The 18,253-nt window shown below is 38.8% G+C and overlaps 1 protein-coding gene and 1 long non-coding RNA gene across 2 annotated transcripts in view; one reads left to right on the forward strand and one right to left on the reverse strand.

Annotated features, from left to right (window-relative positions):
* Positions 1-17,986, forward strand: part of galnt10 (UDP-N-acetyl-alpha-D-galactosamine:polypeptide N-acetylgalactosaminyltransferase 10 (GalNAc-T10)) — a 45,389-nt gene extending 27,403 nt beyond the window's left edge. The window contains exons 4-12 of the mRNA XM_079486181.1: positions 4,355-4,521; positions 4,642-4,827; positions 4,916-5,099; positions 5,895-6,012; positions 7,579-7,686; positions 13,363-13,584; positions 13,738-13,854; positions 14,674-14,823; positions 15,539-17,986. Of these exons, the coding sequence (XP_079342307.1) occupies positions 4,355-4,521; positions 4,642-4,827; positions 4,916-5,099; positions 5,895-6,012; positions 7,579-7,686; positions 13,363-13,584; positions 13,738-13,854; positions 14,674-14,823; positions 15,539-15,706 (1,420 nt within the window). The 3' untranslated portion in view covers positions 15,707-17,986. The remainder of the gene's footprint in view (positions 1-4,354; positions 4,522-4,641; positions 4,828-4,915; positions 5,100-5,894; positions 6,013-7,578; positions 7,687-13,362; positions 13,585-13,737; positions 13,855-14,673; positions 14,824-15,538) is intronic.
* The window catches only part of LOC306911109, a 33,445-nt gene continuing 17,937 nt past the window's right edge, over positions 2,746-18,253 (reverse strand). Inside the window, exons 2-4 of the long non-coding RNA XR_013788235.1 lie at positions 15,963-16,019; positions 3,393-3,819; positions 2,746-3,289 (exon numbers count right to left, since the gene is read on the reverse strand). This is a non-coding gene — a long non-coding RNA (uncharacterized lncRNA). The remainder of the gene's footprint in view (positions 3,290-3,392; positions 3,820-15,962; positions 16,020-18,253) is intronic.

Consider the following 18,253-nt stretch of genomic DNA (forward strand, 5'->3'; position numbering starts at 1 on the left):
TATACCTAAGTTCAGGGCTTTTTTTGCACGTAGAACTTATTCAACCGAGGTTTAAAGTTTTGTAGCTTACAGACCAAACATAGAAGTATAAAATGTATGTTATATTAGAAAAAATATATACACACAAAAATATTTAGTTTATCACATAAATAGGCAGGAAACTGATAAAGGACATATGTTACAGTTGGGTAATATAAATATAATTTAGTTCAAATAGTTCCATTCTTGGACATTTGTCCACATACTGTTGTATACTATTATATTATTTACTATGGTAAACTGCAGTAAGAAAGATGTTTGAACCTTACTATAGTCAATATTAGTTTAGTAAATAAGAGTAAGTATACTCTAGTGTTTATGTAGTTTGTTCAATTCAACTTGATTTCAATAGTGCTATTCATAATGTGCATTGTTCCAAAGCTGCTTTACAGGAGAAATACTCAAAAACACAAAAAGGTAAAACACAGCACAGTGCAATGTGTTTATAGTACAAGCAAGATTATTCTAGTAAATAATATCTAATTTCAGCAGTCTCCCTGTGGTTTATTTAGCATATTTGCATTAAGTGAATGCTTTGCTGAAAAGATGCGTCTTTAATCTAGATTTAAATTGGTGAGTGTGTCTGATCCTGAAATGGTGTCGGGGAGGCTATTCCAAAGTTTAGGTGCTATGTATGAGAAAGCTCGACCCCCTTTGGTGGATTTAGTTATTCTAGGTGTTATCAACAGTCCTGAGTTTTGAGATCTTAGAGAGCGTGATGGGTTGTAGTGTGATAGAAGCTCTGTTAGGTAGTTTCTCATATTTTTCGGAACTTCTTTTCAAATATGTTGAAGCAAACTACTTGTAAGTCGCTGCGTCTGCCAAATAAATAAATGTAAGTGTAAAATCAATGAGATGTCCACTCTGTACTGATGGTGTTCGTCAAACAAGTTGCCCCAAAAATAACTCGGACCCGTTGCATGTTGCTGTCTGATATGAAAAAAAAAACTTTTCAATGACAATGCTGATCCACCAGAAAGACAACGGAGCTCAGAATTATAAAATAGCGGTGTGTTCTGCAACATACAGGCAAGCAGAAGGAAAATTACACTTAATATGACGGCCTGCTTTTACAACAGAATACATAACATCTGCACTGATTTTTTTCGCAACAACCTCTACCTCCACTAGAATAGTCTTTGTGCCATTATCCAGGGTCAGTCATCTAATTTATGCCTTAATTAAAACTAAGGTTCAGGACAAGTAAATTGCCCATCTCACAGTAAAATGAAAATATATGATGCTGCAAATCTCATAAAATAATCAAACAATCTATATTAATAAGACAATTATACACAGAAAAGTATATATGTGCAACAATAACATGCATAATAGTGCTAATGCAATGTCTTTACATTATAGTGCTGTGACAATAAGGGTTGTTTCTATTTAAATAGCTCTGTTTACACATTTAGTATTAGGGGGTCCCTGCTCCATGCATCTCTCATCAAATGGATCCTTGACCCAAAACATTTGGAAGACCCCTGGTCTACAGTATTGAACGCAGCACTAAGGTCAAGTAGGACTAGGAATGAGATGTTACCTTTATCTGATGCTATAAGCAGATCGTTTGTAATTTTAAGGAGCGCAGTTTCAGTACTATGATTCAGTCTGAAGCCTGACTGACATTTTTTGTGCATGTCATTATTTTGTAAGAAAGAGCACAAATGAGTTGACATAACTTTTTCCAGTATTTCTATTATAGATTTGAAATCGGTCTATAGTTTCCTTGTTCATTGGGGTCTAAGTTTGGTTTCTTTATAAAGAGGCTTACTTAATGATGGCCAGTTTAAAGGGTCCTGAGACATGGCCTAGATTAATTGACAAGTTGATAATGTTATAAATGTGCTCAATTGCAGCAGGTAGTACCAAATTAATTAATAATTTGTCTGTTTATTTGTTAATTTAGCAACTGTACTAAATAAAAACCTTGGGTTGTCTTTGTTAGTTTTAATGAGGTTACCGAAATGCTCAGCCTTTGCTGATATTAGTGCCTTTTTTTCCCATGCAATTTTAAAGACCTCTAATTGGGGTTGTTTGCGCTTCAGTTTACCTGTTTCTCTTTTAAGGGTGCGAGTTTCTGGGCGAGGTCTGTTTTTCTCATTAATCTTTTTTGACTTCATAGGTGCGGCAGCCTCTAATGTATGATAAAAAAAGTTGCCGATCATGTTATCGAGCGATTCTGTATTTATTGGTGTGGTTATTAAAGGTGTCAGATCTGGCAAGCTCTTTGCCAAATTATCTTTAGCAGTCTAGGTAATTGTTCTACCCTTTCAATAACGAGTTACACGGTGGATTTCATGTTATAAGATGGTGAACAGTGACATTGTTGCTTTGAGGTATAATATCTATATTGGTTCGGTCGGCTCCGTCAGATTTAGCCTGGTGTATGATTAAATCGATGAGTTGGTCTAGTGATATATTATGTTACTCCAAAAGAGTGTATTATCTCTGTAAACGTCACTGCTAATGCATCGCTAGCCCCATCTACATAGATATTAAAATCTCAGACAATCAGTACTTAATTAACGTTAACCAACAGGTCCAATAAGAAGTCAGCAAACTCTTTAAGAAAATCAGTGTAGGGACCAGGGGGTCTATACACAGTAGCCAATGTAAAAGAAAGCGATGGTTTTTACTTTTGTTTAAAAACAATTATGTTCAACACAAGCACTTCAAATTATTTAAATTTATGCTCTATTCTTTGAGTAAATCAAGTCAAGTCAGCTTTATTTATATAGCGCTTTTTACAATTTGCATTGTTACAAAGCAGCTGTACAAGAAAACATTGATTATAAGCAAAACATAAAAGGTTATGCAAGTCAAAACACAGGTCAAATATCAGACACTCTATAAATTCCTATATGCAGTGTTAAATAAATAAGACTATCAAATTCTAGCAGCCCCCCTGGCCAGGCAAACAGTGCAAAACAGTATGCAATCATTTGGTTTATGCCAGGTTTCGGTAAGGCAAAGTATATCAAAACTGTTGTCTGTGATAATTTCATTTACAATAACTGCCTTTGAATTTAGTGATCTAATATTAAGTAGCCCAAACTTTATGAGTAGGAACGATCGATACGGTCTCTATGCATCTGGAAGCAGTAACATTTTTAAAAGTTGATTGGGACTAACACAGACTATGGTTAAAGTTTTGACGTAGTCAAATGGTGCGTAGCGTCTTTGAGATGTCCTCAGGCAGAAGATCAGCTATGATGCTGCTGGGGAGCAGGCCATTGGGGTGGAAGAGCTCCCAGAACAGATCAAAATGATTAACATAGAGCAGCTTCAGTTCAATACGCTGTGACATTAACATTGATTAAGCGCAAATAGTCTACTGAACTTTTCATTACCTCGTCAGTAGGGATATGATGAGGCTCCCTGTGGGCGATGCGTTGCGTACCATCTCGATTCATCTCTCTTTAGGATCTTCGACTGCCACATCCTGATGTCGTTTACCCCCGCGTGCAGCACAACAGCTCCGATAAGGGTCACAGGTACCTGCACAGAGACATCAAGAACATGGGCGCCAGGAAAACAATGAGTGTACACCTTACCTTGAGTGGATGAAGCACGTTCGTTCTGGAAGATTGAGTCTCCAATTAGGACAGCGTTGCATTTTGTCTCGCAGAGGGTGGCAAAGCGGTTCCTGGTCGGGATCCCAAAGACTGGTGGCTACAGTTGGGTCATCGCTCCGGTCCTGGCTTGCGCCTTTGCCGTGGGTGTAACGGTGCAGGTGTGAAGTTCCTTTTGGCTGATCGTGTTCTCGAAGCCTGAGCTCTGTGCAGAGAAACATGCAGAGTAGAAGTGGTAGGAGTATTACAATCGTGATTAGAACAGTGAGTTAAGCAGTATGCACGCTGGTAATGCTAACAGCGTGAGGGCTAATAGCGAATGATCGGATAAAATTTTGTTTAAATTTGTTTTTCAATATTCAATTTTGGTATAGGATATACTTAAGGATTTTAGAAGTTTTAACCTTGGTGAATAACAATTAAAAACACAAATCTTAAGATATATCAAGCATAAACGATGTATTAAGAATAAGTTTGAAAGAGCTAGGCTCAGCAAACAGGACGTGAAGTAATCCAACAGGTGATGTAATCTTCACACTGGACTTCTATTGTGTTCGGCTGAATTAAGGTAGGCATGTACATCTAGGATAGCAAAAGGGTGAATGATTTATTGATTTAAATACATTTTTGGGTCAACTATTATTTTATAAAATGTATACATCATCCCTTACCAACTATTTTTCCTATATTTAACTGTGTGAATAATACATGATATCATGGATGTTTTGGGTTGTCTGCAGCTGTAAAATGAAACTGTATAGTGAAAAGCTTCCCAACACAAGCATCATAATCCCCTTCCACAACGAAGGCTGGTCATCACTACTGCGCACAGTTCACAGCATTCTCAACCACTCACCGCCGCAACTCATTGCAGAGATCATTCTCGTGGACGACTTCAGTGACAAAGGTACAAACAACATGACATTACTATGTATTAGGGCAGCTTAAGGGTGCAGTAAGCAATTTCTGTGAAAAACAGTTGAAATATTTAATCAACACCCAAACTAACGATTGTGAGTATTTGCAGATCATCTGAAGGCTCCATTGGAAGAGTACATGGTACAGATACCAAAGGTACGAATTCTTCGTACTAAGAAGCGCGAGGGTCTGATCAGAACCAGACTGCTGGGAGCTGCAGCAGCTAAGGGTGAGGCCATCACGTTTCTAGACTCGCACTGTGAGGCCAACGTCAACTGGCTGCCCCCTTTAATGGGTAAGAGAAACAAGTATACATGTAAGGATGTATTTGACGTCTTGCAGTCTAAAAATTGCTCACCGTTTATTTATCTTTTCATCTTAAGATCGCATTGCCCAAAACCGCAAAACAATCGTGTGTCCTATGATCGATGTTATTGACCATGACAACTTTGGCTATGAGACCCAAGCCGGTGATGCTATGCGTGGAGCTTTTGATTGGGAGATGTACTACAAACGCATCCCTATTCCACCACAACTACAGAAATCAGACCACAGCGAGCCTTTTGAGTGAGTTCCATCAAGAATACTTGTTTATATATTTTTCTAAAGATGATCTCCTTTTTAAGATTCAAAAGTATCAGTTCTCATTCATCTCCTTTAAATGAATTTCTTCTTATTTGAAGAAATAGGCTAATTATCTGTTGATATGTGCAGAAAATGTACTGATAGTGTGTTGGTGTTGTTTCTCTACAAGGTGGTTCTGGGAACAGTCAGAGTCAGAGTTCACCTAAAAATTAAAATCTTGTCATTTATTAACCATGTCCATTTTTCCCCTGTGGAATGCAAAAGAAGGTATTTTGAGAAATGGCTCACTGGAAGTCCAATGTTCTTTAAAATATCATATTTTGTGTTCTGCAGAAGAAAGTCATACAGGTTTAAAATGACATGAGGTTAAGTCATTGTTCAAAGAATTGACATTTTTGGGTGAACTAACACTATGGCAGACATTTTGAACATGTTTTGCACATATTTTTCACTTCTCACTGGAGTGGACATCTGATGACATGACGATGTATATTGATGCACTAGTGCCCCTGTAGTGGTTGTCGTGAAACTATGCCATAACAACCCCATGCAAAATGCCAAGAAATTGCTTTTTTGGAGAAGTCTACTTTAGTCACCTCTTTGCAATAAAGGGTTAATAAGGCTCTTGTTAAACAGGTAAAAAGCACATTTGTTGGCCAAAACAATGTTTGATTGTAACTTTTTTTGCATTTTTATAAAATTGTTATCTCCTGCATTCTTATATTGAGTAGTGACTGTGAATTCATGCTTTGATTCGTTTTTTTTCTTTCCTGTAAGGTCTCCTGTAATGGCAGGTGGTCTGTTTGCTGTAGACAGAAGGTGGTTCTGGGAACTGGGGGGATATGACACAGGACTGGAGATTTGGGGAGGAGAGCAGTATGAGATCTCATTTAAGGTAAGAGTCCATCCAACACTGGTCTTCGACCAGTACACTGGTTTCATTATTACACTGATATTTTAACCGGTCCCAAGTCCAAGATGTCGCTGGCATTAAAAGAGCTGTAGGCTAAAAAAATTACATGAATTTTGCTCAAGTTGTTGCACAATGTCTTCGGCAGTCAGCAACAGTTTTTCGGCTTCAGATTGTAATATGATAAAATATTTTTAGCTAATGTTAATAACAGACTGCTTCTGCCCACCCAGGACTGCATTTTAACTTCCATCAGGGACGTCTCTCTTCCAAAATCTGCTGCCAGTACGTGCAAGAAAAAACAGTCAACAAGAACAAGCACAAAATAGACCTAATTCATCTGAAATGCATTACAAAGAATAAGATGTGTGATTATCAAATAATCATGATGTTTACACATGTTTGTCTATCAAGATCATCTTACAGATGAATGCAATATTTGAAGTTTATTTCAGTTTTTTTTTATTGTGCATTCCAATTCGTATCAATCAAACTGCAGTTGGTTTGTTTTGATCTAAGATATAATAACAAAACGATACAGCTAACTAACACAATAAAAACATGATAACATAATAAAAAAGATTTTTGAGAATTTTAAAAAAGAATCTCTTTTTGGAAATAAACTTGTCATTTGTTATTTTTGAAGCTTTAATACAATTGGCAGCAGTAAACATAACATCTCATGTTTAATCCAACCAGCTGTAACTTTAATGCTGCTAAAATCCTGATATATGAATGCCACATCGTCTGACAAAATCACCATACATTTACATTGAAGATTGGATATGTGGTAATGGTTGTATACTTGTTTGCCTCATGCAGCGTATAAACTTTAGTGCTTTTGCTCTTCTCCGCTAACCTCTCTTTAAGTCCTGATTAAGAGCCATCTTCTCGTTCAATAACATCTGTGACTGTTGACATTACGTGGAAAGGCAAGTACACGGAGGAGCACATGTTGAAAACATCGCCACCTTTTAATTCGCTCACTGTCATGTGAGAGAGAGGCACGCAACATGAGAGAGAGAGGCTCTGAGTTCTCGCATCTCTACAATGAATTAAGCTGTTTTAATTGTAAAATTAAAATAGGAATCATGAAAAATCTATTCATGGCAGCCAGTGTTGATAGTGTGGCTGGCCGTGACTAATAAATGAATATGGGAAACAACACAATGATATATTGTTATGAGAAGTAGCCTATAAAACATTTTGGTTCGTTTTGAAACTATGAAGGAACAAATTGCATGTCAGGCCCCCATAGTCTTATTAATGAATGGGAAACACTGACTATGGTCGCTGGATATCAACGTCACAATGTGCAAGATGGAATAACGTGTCAATCATCAGGTCAAGAGATTGGTTGGGATCTTTTCCTCTTTTAGGCTTTCAACGGTTGCTTGCTATTGCTGGCTGCTCCAAAACTACCTATTCTAGTTTTAAAGTATGACATTTTAATTTATTGAAAGGAATATTATTAATAACTGCATTAGGTCATATCTCTTGATTATTATGAGGAGAGCAATAGGAGTGATTTAATTTGCTTGTTTCTCTCAGGTTTGGATGTGTGGTGGTCGTATGGAGGACATTCCATGCTCAAGAGTGGGTCATATATACAGGAAATATGTTCCCTATAAAGTTCCAGGGGGAATGAGCCTTGCAAGGGTGAGTTTAATCAGCAGATACTCTAAACCTCTGTAGATTTAAAAGCACATAATACTTAGGCCACGTTAACACGATGAAAAATGGCCAAGTTTTTCTTTTGCGTTTTTGAAAAGTTTCACGTACACACGACAACGTTATCATAACAATCCGCGTTTACACAGATCCGCAAAAATGACTAAAACACTGTATTACGCATGCCACACCAGAAGTTGGTGACATCACTTTGTAACGGAAAAAATCCCTGATGATTGATTGGTGGTTTATTGGACGGCGAACTTCCGTCGCTAAAGAGACCATACAATACAGAGCGCTGCATTTCTCCTCATTTACAGTAAAGAGAAGCGTGCACACATATACAAACAAACAAACAAGATGGCGAAAAGTTTGGACATTCGAAAGTTTTCCTTCCATCTTCTCGTCCTCCCGGGTCTGATCCAAAAGCGCCGTTTAAAAACCCTTTGTCACCATGAATGAGTGTTAAGATTTTCGCTGGTGGTTATAGCACTGGTGTAGTAAATCTACACTTTGCTGGAGCAGCGTTTTCAAACTATTGCGCAGCACAAAAAAACCCATGTAATCTGCCATTGTTGTATTTGTTTCTTCTTCTTCGTTGTGTTTGTGTGTACACGCGCATACCACACCTAATACGCATGCACGCAATGTCATTTTCTCATTCTTGCGTACGTCGGGGTTTACACGGAAATGAGATCGCCGTGGTTTTCAAAAACTTGCACTTTGAAACCCGTTTTCAAAGGTTTGCGTTATCAGTCCCCTAAAATGCAGTTTCCATGTAAAAGGACAGCCAAATCGCATAAATTGTTTTGCGCTTTCACTTGAAAACGGTCTCGTGTAAACAGCCCCTTATTGAACACAAAGAAAATCTGAATTCCCAGTGGGTTAACAATACCATCTGGGTACCATCTTTATTTACAAATATCCAGAAAGAGGTTATAGTGTTCCGGTATGCTGAGGCTGGGTGCGTAGCATAGGCGTGTAGCTGTGTCTGTGATAGTGAAACCGTGCCAATCGGTTTAGCAGAAAGAGAACCATCATTAGCAGTGTGTTGGGAATACAAGCTCACTTGGCTTTTTTTAGTCACTGCTTATAAGCCCCCCACTGCTAACAGGCTAGAGGTTCAGACGATCAGCACACCCTGATTGGGTGTGCTCTGTGCCTGGTTTCCAAAGCAAACAATAAATCCTGCCACGTTATCTCCGCCACAATATATATTATATATAATTATGTATAAACACAAAAGAAATGATACCCCTGGAGTCTGCGAGAGCACAGCAGAAGTTGGAACAACAGGACAGAAACTACAAAGATGCATTTGCTGGCCTCGCTGCGTAGAGCAGAGAGAAAAGGAAAAGGAGTTCCTTTTCCTGACGAAACAAGTTTGTCAGTCGCATCTTTAGCAAGGAGAAAATGGGGACCCAACAGAGCTTGAGGACCAATCTCCATTTCAGGGGACATGCCATAATGGCTGTGGCTTGGAAAAGCAGGTGATAGGGGACCCTCAAAGGTCTGGAGAAGGGCAGGAGGCATATTGATTTCCAAGCAGAAAAACTCACCGCTGGCTTTCACGATGACAATTTAAATAATAATCCAACGTTGTGTGGTCGAAGCAGAGGGTTTGAAAAATGTGTTGACAAGGCATGACTTGTGATACAATCAAGCAGCAACCAGCGCAGAGAGAGAGAGACGCACGTGCGCTTTATTAATGCCGCTAAAAATGTCAGTGTGTGTGGAGCATTTTAAAGCGTTAGAGAAAGACACAGCACGGGACTTGCTGTGTGGGAGTAAATCTCCGAATTAAAGCGTCTTTACCAGTCGGTAAATTTACTTCAAACTGCAGCAGGCGGTATGACAGTAGCCCCACCGATCACGACATCCTGTGTTGAATGTTGTGCCATCTTGGGAGGATCGCTGCTAGTACGTTCAATGCAGCGTTTCGGTTTTCTTGTTTGATTAGGAAATATAACTATGGTAGGTCGGTCTTGCTTTGATAAAAACGCAATAGCATTACTCAGAGTCGTTAAGGAAAAGCCCATGGTTCTTTCACTTTATATTGCTCCATATATCAAACAAAACAAGTAATGGTACATATAAAAAAAATTATAGCACTGCGGCATGATCTTCCCAAGATGGCGGCACCACTGCAACATAGGGCGTGACGTCAGCTTCACATTGTCAAGAGCCGGCTTACCAACGACAGGTTCGGTATAAAGGACAGGCCCACACCAATGGTCACGAACAAGCCCATCAAAAGCCTTGGATGGTGGTACACCGCAGACCTTTAAGACGGCGAATAGGTGGAACAACTCAGGCAAGAGACAGTCAGTGGACTCAATTAAATCAATAATACAGCTCTTCCTGGGATGCTGAAACTCTGGTGCTTCCAATTTGATGTTGCCAATTTCAATGCATGAGCTCACGGTGTCTAACGCCAAGAACTTAGAGAGATTGGTGAGTACACAAGTGAGGAAATGGTTCGGCCTACCAAGGTGCCTCCGCACTTTGGCTGTACCGGAATGGAGCTCTGTCTCTTCCCATTTCAAGTCTTGAGGAGGAGTAAAATGCACCAAAACAAGCCTGGAGATGACGCTCAATGAATCCTGTGATCCCGGTGTAAAATATGCTGCTCCAACAGTAGCAAAAGTGAGGAAATGGAACCCAGCAACAGTGGTAGCAGATGCGAAGGCAGCCCTCAGACATAGGGACATTGTGGGAGATTGGAGAGGGGGACTTTGTATGGGATCAACCACACCCACATGGCGAATAGCTACACCAAAGGAACAGCATCACCTTGTGGTGGTGGAGGTATGGCTTCAAGAGGAAGCAAGTAGATGCGCCAGAGCGGTCTCTCAAGCCCAGCAAATATGATGTGCTGCCCTCACCAATAAATCTGCATGTTTGGTATGGACAAACCTTAAACATATTCTTGTGGGTTGTAAGAAGAGCTTGACACCAGGGAGATACACATGGTGTCACGAGTACTAAAGTGGTTGGCTGCAGCACTAGAGACTTGTTCTTGGCAACTTACAGTTGCTGACAGACGCAGCCACTGGCTGTGATTTAAATGGAAGGACACAATATGGTGATGGGGCACTGAGCATGCATTTACAGTGGCAATGGGGCTAGAACAGCCTTAGCCAACAGGTTGGTGCTTATGGTTGTATTAAGATTTTGGTCATGGGTTGTAATGATATTCCATACGATCTGGGGGTACTGAGTGTGCATTAACGGTGCCAGTGGGGATAGGATAGCCTTAGCCAACTAATATATGGATGAGCTAATTGACAAAGGAAGTGGGGTTCAGTGGACAGGTCCAGTGGAGGATAATCAAGATCTGGCCGGTGGTGCGGAAAGAAGAAGCCACTGGCGGTCGTTGAGGTGTATGGACACAGCATGGGCTGCCAAATGACCATGTAACAATGTGACGTACACCCAGGTCTGATCAACCTGCGGTGGTACTCCCTTGGCTGAGGGTGTCTTGTAGTAAATGGGCGAAACACCCAATGAGGCTGAGGTGCACAACTGACGATGTCGCATCCCTCAAACACAGAGGATGCCTACCCGATGAGCCCTGTTAAACCTCAGACCTCCTTTCCTCTCTTCATATTCTTGACTGTACCCCAGTCATGCATAAGGCATGGGAAATGTCCTATTGGGTAATTCAACTCTGCTGAATAGTGGGATTATAACACCTAGTCCTATTAAGGGAATCTTACTATTATTATAGTAAACTATTGACGCATGGAAATATAATACGTCATTAATGATGGTTCACTTCTGCAATTTGGTACGATTGTGTTCATGTCAGCAGCAGTGGCGCGAAAAGTGGGTATGCGCCCTATGCGCCGCACCATGGGGGGTGCCAACATGATGGTTTAAAAAATGTGAAATAATAAAAGTTATATACATTTTTATAAAATGTATATAAGTTATTGTATATATAAAAACTTATATACATTTAAGAGGACTAACAGGCCAATCGGCACCGGTGCCCTCATAAGATTCCATCATATAATTTATTTAGACATAGAAGGGTAATATCGCGAGTGGGCGGGGCGCCGTGAGTTACGTTAAGTACGCAGTAACGTTGGTGAGTTGTCGTTGAAATTTGAATTTGAAAAAGATAGATAAACTAAAAAAGCCTTCGGGGGCTAAAAATAGAAAAAGAAAGATGGAAAAAGGAGATGGCCTGTCAAGGGATGCGACAGCAGCTAAATACGTGGATGGTGAAAGGTAACAGGTAGGATTTAAAATGTCTCGTCTATTCTTGCAAATACAATATTCATGTTAACAGACTAACGTTAGCTAGCGAGCTTGCTGAGCACCCGACCGTGGAATCATGAATAGATTTTCTACCAAACTTGGAGGCTTGCAAATATAAATATTGACTGGCAAGTGTTTGCTAACTTAATGCAAAATAATGTTGCTGCTGATATCTACATTTATATTTTGGTTAAACCCTATTCTACCAATGCCATGCATGAAATTTCTCAATTTTATTAAAGTTAAATAAGAACTGGTAATTATAAGGTAGCATGCACAATAAATGACTAGAAGCTGGAAAACATTCCTTATGCAATAAGGCTGGTTTATCATGGAATTTATTTTACCACTAGCTTCATGTTAGCTCAGCTGTGCTGTCAGACATACAGGCTACTTTACATCTGCTGGGTGACATGGAAGCTGCAAGGGCCACATTTCTCCTTCTTTAAAGATCTGTGGTATATGTGTATGTATGTATGTATGTATATATATATATCAGCACAGACCTTTAAACAGAGAGAGATGTGACCCTGTAATTACTTTTCTATATGTATGTGTGTGTGTCATATTTGTACTTTTTAAAATCCCAAATGTTAATGTAATTTCAAAATTAGCACAACCTTACTGCATAATAGTTGTCTTATCTGATGCCATCCCTAGGCTGATTTAAAAGTTTTATTTAGGCTGCTATATTTAACAGCAAAGTTCATTTTATTCAGGTGTGAGGATGGTGGATCAGGAAAGACAGGGGAAAGCAAGAGGTAGGTCTAACATTAGGTGGAAGTGTAGAGGGAGCTTGATACCAACAGATTAATTTCTTAATATTATTAATATGGAAAAGGTAGGGGTGTAATGGTTCACAAAATTCAGGGTTCGGTTCGATACGATACACTTGTGTCACGTTTCGGTACGGATCAGTACGTTTTAGATACGGCAAAAAGAAAGAAATGGCAAAGAAATTTCCATGAATTCATTTTTATATATTTGTGTCCATATACCATATAATTATGCTAGGCTTACAGTAGCTGTCTGATATACTTTTAAAATAAACCTTTATTATTTCAAGCCCATACATGATGATGTCCGGCACACTTTTTTATTTAGGGGGGGCGCCAAAACAGTTTCTGCATACCCCCCTAACACTGAGTAGTTGCGCCCCTGATCAGCAGCGAAGCGTAGTTCACATGAACCGCACCCCAGACCTCCCCTTTTGCAGGTACTTTATTAGCAGATTTGCTGCGCACCCTGGTTCAGAAGACAGCATTCACATCATCCAAACGAACTGAACTCTGACGTTAATCAAACCTGGGTGCGCACAAAAAGTGGTGCAACCTGTTTGCTGACGTTTGTCAGATCTGTGTCTTAAAAAATGATCTGCTACCAATGAATCTTTTTTAGAATTTAAAGCGTGTGGCAGAGGTGTGGATGGATGAGTATGCAGAGTACATCTATCAGCGAAGGCCAGAGTATCGGCATCTCTCAGCTGGTGACGTGGCCACACAGAGGGATCTTAGGAACAAGCTGAACTGCAGAAGCTTTAAATGGTTCATGACGGAGGTGGCCTGGGACTTGCCCAAACATTATCCACCTGTGGAACCTCCAGCGGCAGCATGGGGAGAGGTATATTTTAACCTTCTAATTACCTTTATTACCAACATTTTTATTATATATAGTCTGCTGCCTTTTTTCAAATTCCAAATTTTTTCATGCCAGTAAAACAGATGAAATGTAATATCATGGATATATAAACACAATTTATTGTTTATTTTCTAGTTGCGAAATGTTGGCAGTGGTCTTTGCTTGGAAAGCAAACACTTCTCATCTGGCTCCCCAATTCGTTTGGAGAAATGTCTAAAAGGACATGCTGAGCTAACCTGGAGCCATGGTCAGGTAAAATCATCAGGATAATTTTAATGCATGGGCGTCTGAACCATTGTACTCTATATGGGTGGGACAGGACCCACTAACTTTTTAAGACCAATGATATTGGACCCACTCACTTTTTAGCGGAGTGCCGTCAGTCAAATTCATTCCACTTCAGAAATGCTTGATTAAACTCAATTTCGTGTTTTAGCTAAAGCCTTGACTTCGATGCCTCTACTTCCTCAAATACATTTTGCCTGGCTCATTTGAAGTCCGTACAAATTAAACTCTAAATGACTAAATGTAAATGTAAGCTAAATGTAAATATAAATCCTTGCTCATTCAGAGCCTGTATATATTAAACTCCATTTCGTTTCGACACAGCAAGGTATATTATACAACAAAAGAGTGTAAATTACAAAATTATTAAAATTATTAAATGGATACCCGGGACTAAAGACCTCTCTACTACTCCAAACCTTACCATACACTTTATTATTTAAGAAAATAAATGCCTGTACGGTCGGATATGTGATGTGATAATGACAAAGATTGAGGGGGGAATCGAACCTTAGTCAAAAACCTACTAAAACTACTAGTTGCGTGTTTTTCTCAAAGCTGCTCGTAATCTAGCGACGAATTAACTCAAGGTTTTTCTGGAGGAGGACCTACCCACATTTTTTGTGCTTCCGGTGCCCATGGTGTAATGCATATTAAAACAGATATACCGTAATAGTTCACATTATTTGGATCCATTTGAAGGTTTGGTTACAAGATGCAATTCCATTTTGTCACAGAATGTGAAATGTTAGTGTTGCACACACAATGTGATAAACTCGTTTACAGGTGTTTACACTTGGTTGGAGAGAAGATTTACGGCTAGGAGACCCTTTGCACACTAAGAAGGTCTGCTTTGATGCCGTGTCCCATAACAGCCCTGTGACGCTCTATGACTGCCATGGCATGAGGGGCAACCAGTTGTGGTCATACAGGAAGGTATGACATCTGCATTTATACATTATTTGAGTGTTGAGTATGTGGTCTCATTTTAATAAAGTCAATTACTTGATTTTCCGGTGGAGGGATTGTCTCTCTCGGCATCTAATCTGTGCAATGAGCAATAGATATAAACAGCACATTGAGTTCACCGTATGGTGGCCAGCTCTTGAATGAAAGAGTATAACACAGCGTTTCCAAAACTTGTCACTGTTACTACTGTTTGAATATAGACACATGAACACATTTCACCTGTTAAACAGCATACTCCTTCCACCCATAATGCGATCATGGCACAGACATGAACGAATGGATGAATAGGGGTGCTGAAAGTACGTTTTTATGGGCTTAAGGGGGGCATGACCAGAAAAGTACCAGTCAAAGAGAACCACTGCCTTATCACCATGAGTTGACACCTTCAACTGCATTGGCACATTAAAAACCACTCATATCATACTTTACAAAAAAAATATTTCATCTCAACTTTCTCATCAATAACCTAATTGTAGTAACTTCAAACCTGTCATTTGACCTCAAGTTCTCAAGGATCTCAAGTTAAATTCAGTACAGGTGGCTCCGTGCTGCTAGTGACTTGACCCTACCCTACACAATGACCCTGTTTTTTTTTTGCGAAAAACTTACATTCAAAGGGCCTTTGAAATTTGCTTGTCACTGTCTCATTTGTTGACAGATTTCTCTCTCACTCTGTTCACAGGATAAGAGCATCTACCACCCAATCAGTAACAGTTGTATAGACTCCAACTCTGCAGAAAAGAGGGTTTTTATGAACTCATGTGACCCCACTATGCCCAGTCAGCAGTGGCTGTTTGAAAACACCAACTCCACTATTCTGGACTCTTTCAATCATCAACATAATGCATAACATTTGGAATATGAGAATCTTCTGGAGAGAAGCAGCAGGGTTTTATAATTGTAGATTGTGATACTGAGAATGTGAAGAGAGATTTTGTGCCTTTACTGAATGCAAGTGGCTCTATATCCTAAATCTTGTCTGTCTTCCCACACGTCCTTATCACATGGACTAGACTTCAGGACAACACATTTTCCTTATGCACCACTCCATACTTTTACAGTAGGCTCTTTGCCGAACATCACATGCTGAAACTTGAAAACAGTACCTTTTCATCTCCTTCAGATCAGTTGTATGTGCTGTACAGCTGTTTTATTCAAAATGCCTTTAAGAAAAGATAAGAAAGATGAACTTAGTCGATGTCCATAATATATGCAAATTGATAAATAAAAGTTCTATATTTTTCTTATTCTCATTGACATTTGAATATAAAAATACAAAACGCTGCACATAAAAAACAACTAGTTAGATTAGCTGATTACTTCAAAAGACAATAGATATCATTCTTATTTACAAGGGCTGTTAATGAAACAAGACCTGTTTACCGGTTTGGTCATATAACGTTCGACAAATATCCCTGTTTACTTCTTCTGCTGAACTTCTATCAGTGCTTGCTGCTAAAAAAACAAATACACACTAGTTAAAAAGAGGGGATCGGTCGGATCAATTGTAATGAGCTCTGTGCTAATTGACCACAGTAAGGCAGACTATTGGTATTTCTCAAACATTCTGGTCAAGATTTATTGTAAAACACTCACCTTAAATATTAAACCTCCTACTGCAATAAATTTAACTCCACCTGATCATAATAAGGGTATTTAAATGTATGTAGATAATAATTTACGCTACTACTTCCTAAACTTGCAAACACAAATTTATTTTCCTATATCCAAGGATGTCGCAAGTGTAGGCAGAGAGATAAAGCCTGCTGACTGCTGTAATATTTACCTACTCTGTTGTCTTCCTTCATATAATTAATTTAAAATGTGCTTCTCTGCACGAGTGACATGTTTCTCTTATGCAGCACAGCACTTCCCACATCTCACATTTACCTAAAATGTTACCATTTTGCTTCCTCACAAACCCTGTTGTTTATTTTTTTTAAATACAATTCCAATCTCGGTGATTCCTAATGAAAGGAACTCCTCACTCCTACCTTTCGAAGCACTACAGAGGCTGACACAAGGCAAAGATGTTGTCACGTTTTCACTACTTTGCCGTTTTGTGAATTCAGTGTTTAATGCTCATATATATTTTTAAACTTGAAATGAATGATTGTGCCTTGCTAAAGGGTCACAGTGTAAGGCTCAGCACAGCATAAGAGTCTCTAGTTTTGTACTTCTTTCCAGAAATTGTGACTGTATTTAAGAAGTCTTTGTCTTGTTCTTGTCAATGAATATGTTTACAGTGTAAAGCACTTTCAGATGTCTTATTGACCATTTACACATTTACATTTAGTCATTTAGCAGACGCTTTTATCCAAAGCGCCTTACAAAGAGTTCGGTGACCAAGTAGTAGCAATCTTTTTTTGTTTGTTTCTCTAGATTTCACAGAGGGGCCATGGGTTTAATACAACTCATTGTATGCTAATTGTTTTTGGGTGGACCACAGTGTTAAAACTGCACATGTGAATGTAAATAATTCAAGTGATTGTTCTTTCACAAATGAAACTTCTGTCATGAATTACACACCCTCAAGTTGTTCCAAACCTGCATACATGTATTTGATCTGTTGAACGAAAATAAATATATTTATAAGGGAGAATGTTAGAAACTGACAGTTCTAGGACATCATTGAGTAGAATAAATTTAACTGATAGTCAAATAAAAAAAATTTGTGTTAAGCAGAACAAAACAATTATACAATAGTTTACCGTAGTCAATGGTCCCAAAGAACTGTCAGTTGCTAGCATTCTTCCAAATATCTTTCTTTGTGTTCAACAGAACAAAGAAATGTATACAGGTTTGGAACATGAAGTGATAACAGAATTCTTTGGTGGACTGTCCCTTTAAGTAAAAGGGTTAATGAGTCAATTAGTTCAATGATAAAATGTTGGGTATTGTAAAATATAGGGAAAATGTTAAAGTGAGATATTGTATAGGGAATCTAATACTGATAACTAACACAACTTCGTGGAAGTAATTCTTCTTGGCTTGGGCAATGCTTTTATTAGAATCATAGTATTTTTATAAAAGTATTTTTACATGCACATTTGACTTTTTGCAATTTGGTCATTGTCTGTACTGATGTTTTTCTGTTTCTGACAGCAATGAATTGTGTATTTGTTCGGTTATTCTGTTTCATTCTAGTTGTATTAACCATGTTTTTTCATCTTTACTCTTACAGTAAGGGAAATACTTATTTGTTCCCCAGCAGATTTTGAAAGTTTGCTTGCTTACAAAGAAATGAAGGGTCTATAATTTTTATGGTAGGTTTATTTTAACCAATAGAAACCTAATATCAACCAGAAAATCAGGGGAAAATTTATTTGTGTAGGTTATAGATTGATTTGTATGGAAGCCCGTTTCTGCCAAGGTTGGGAATTTTTTTTATTAGTAT

This window comes from Barbatula barbatula, assembly GCF_947034865.1.
Source record: "Barbatula barbatula genome assembly, chromosome: 22".
Classification (NCBI taxonomy): Eukaryota; Metazoa; Chordata; class Actinopteri; order Cypriniformes; family Nemacheilidae; genus Barbatula; species Barbatula barbatula.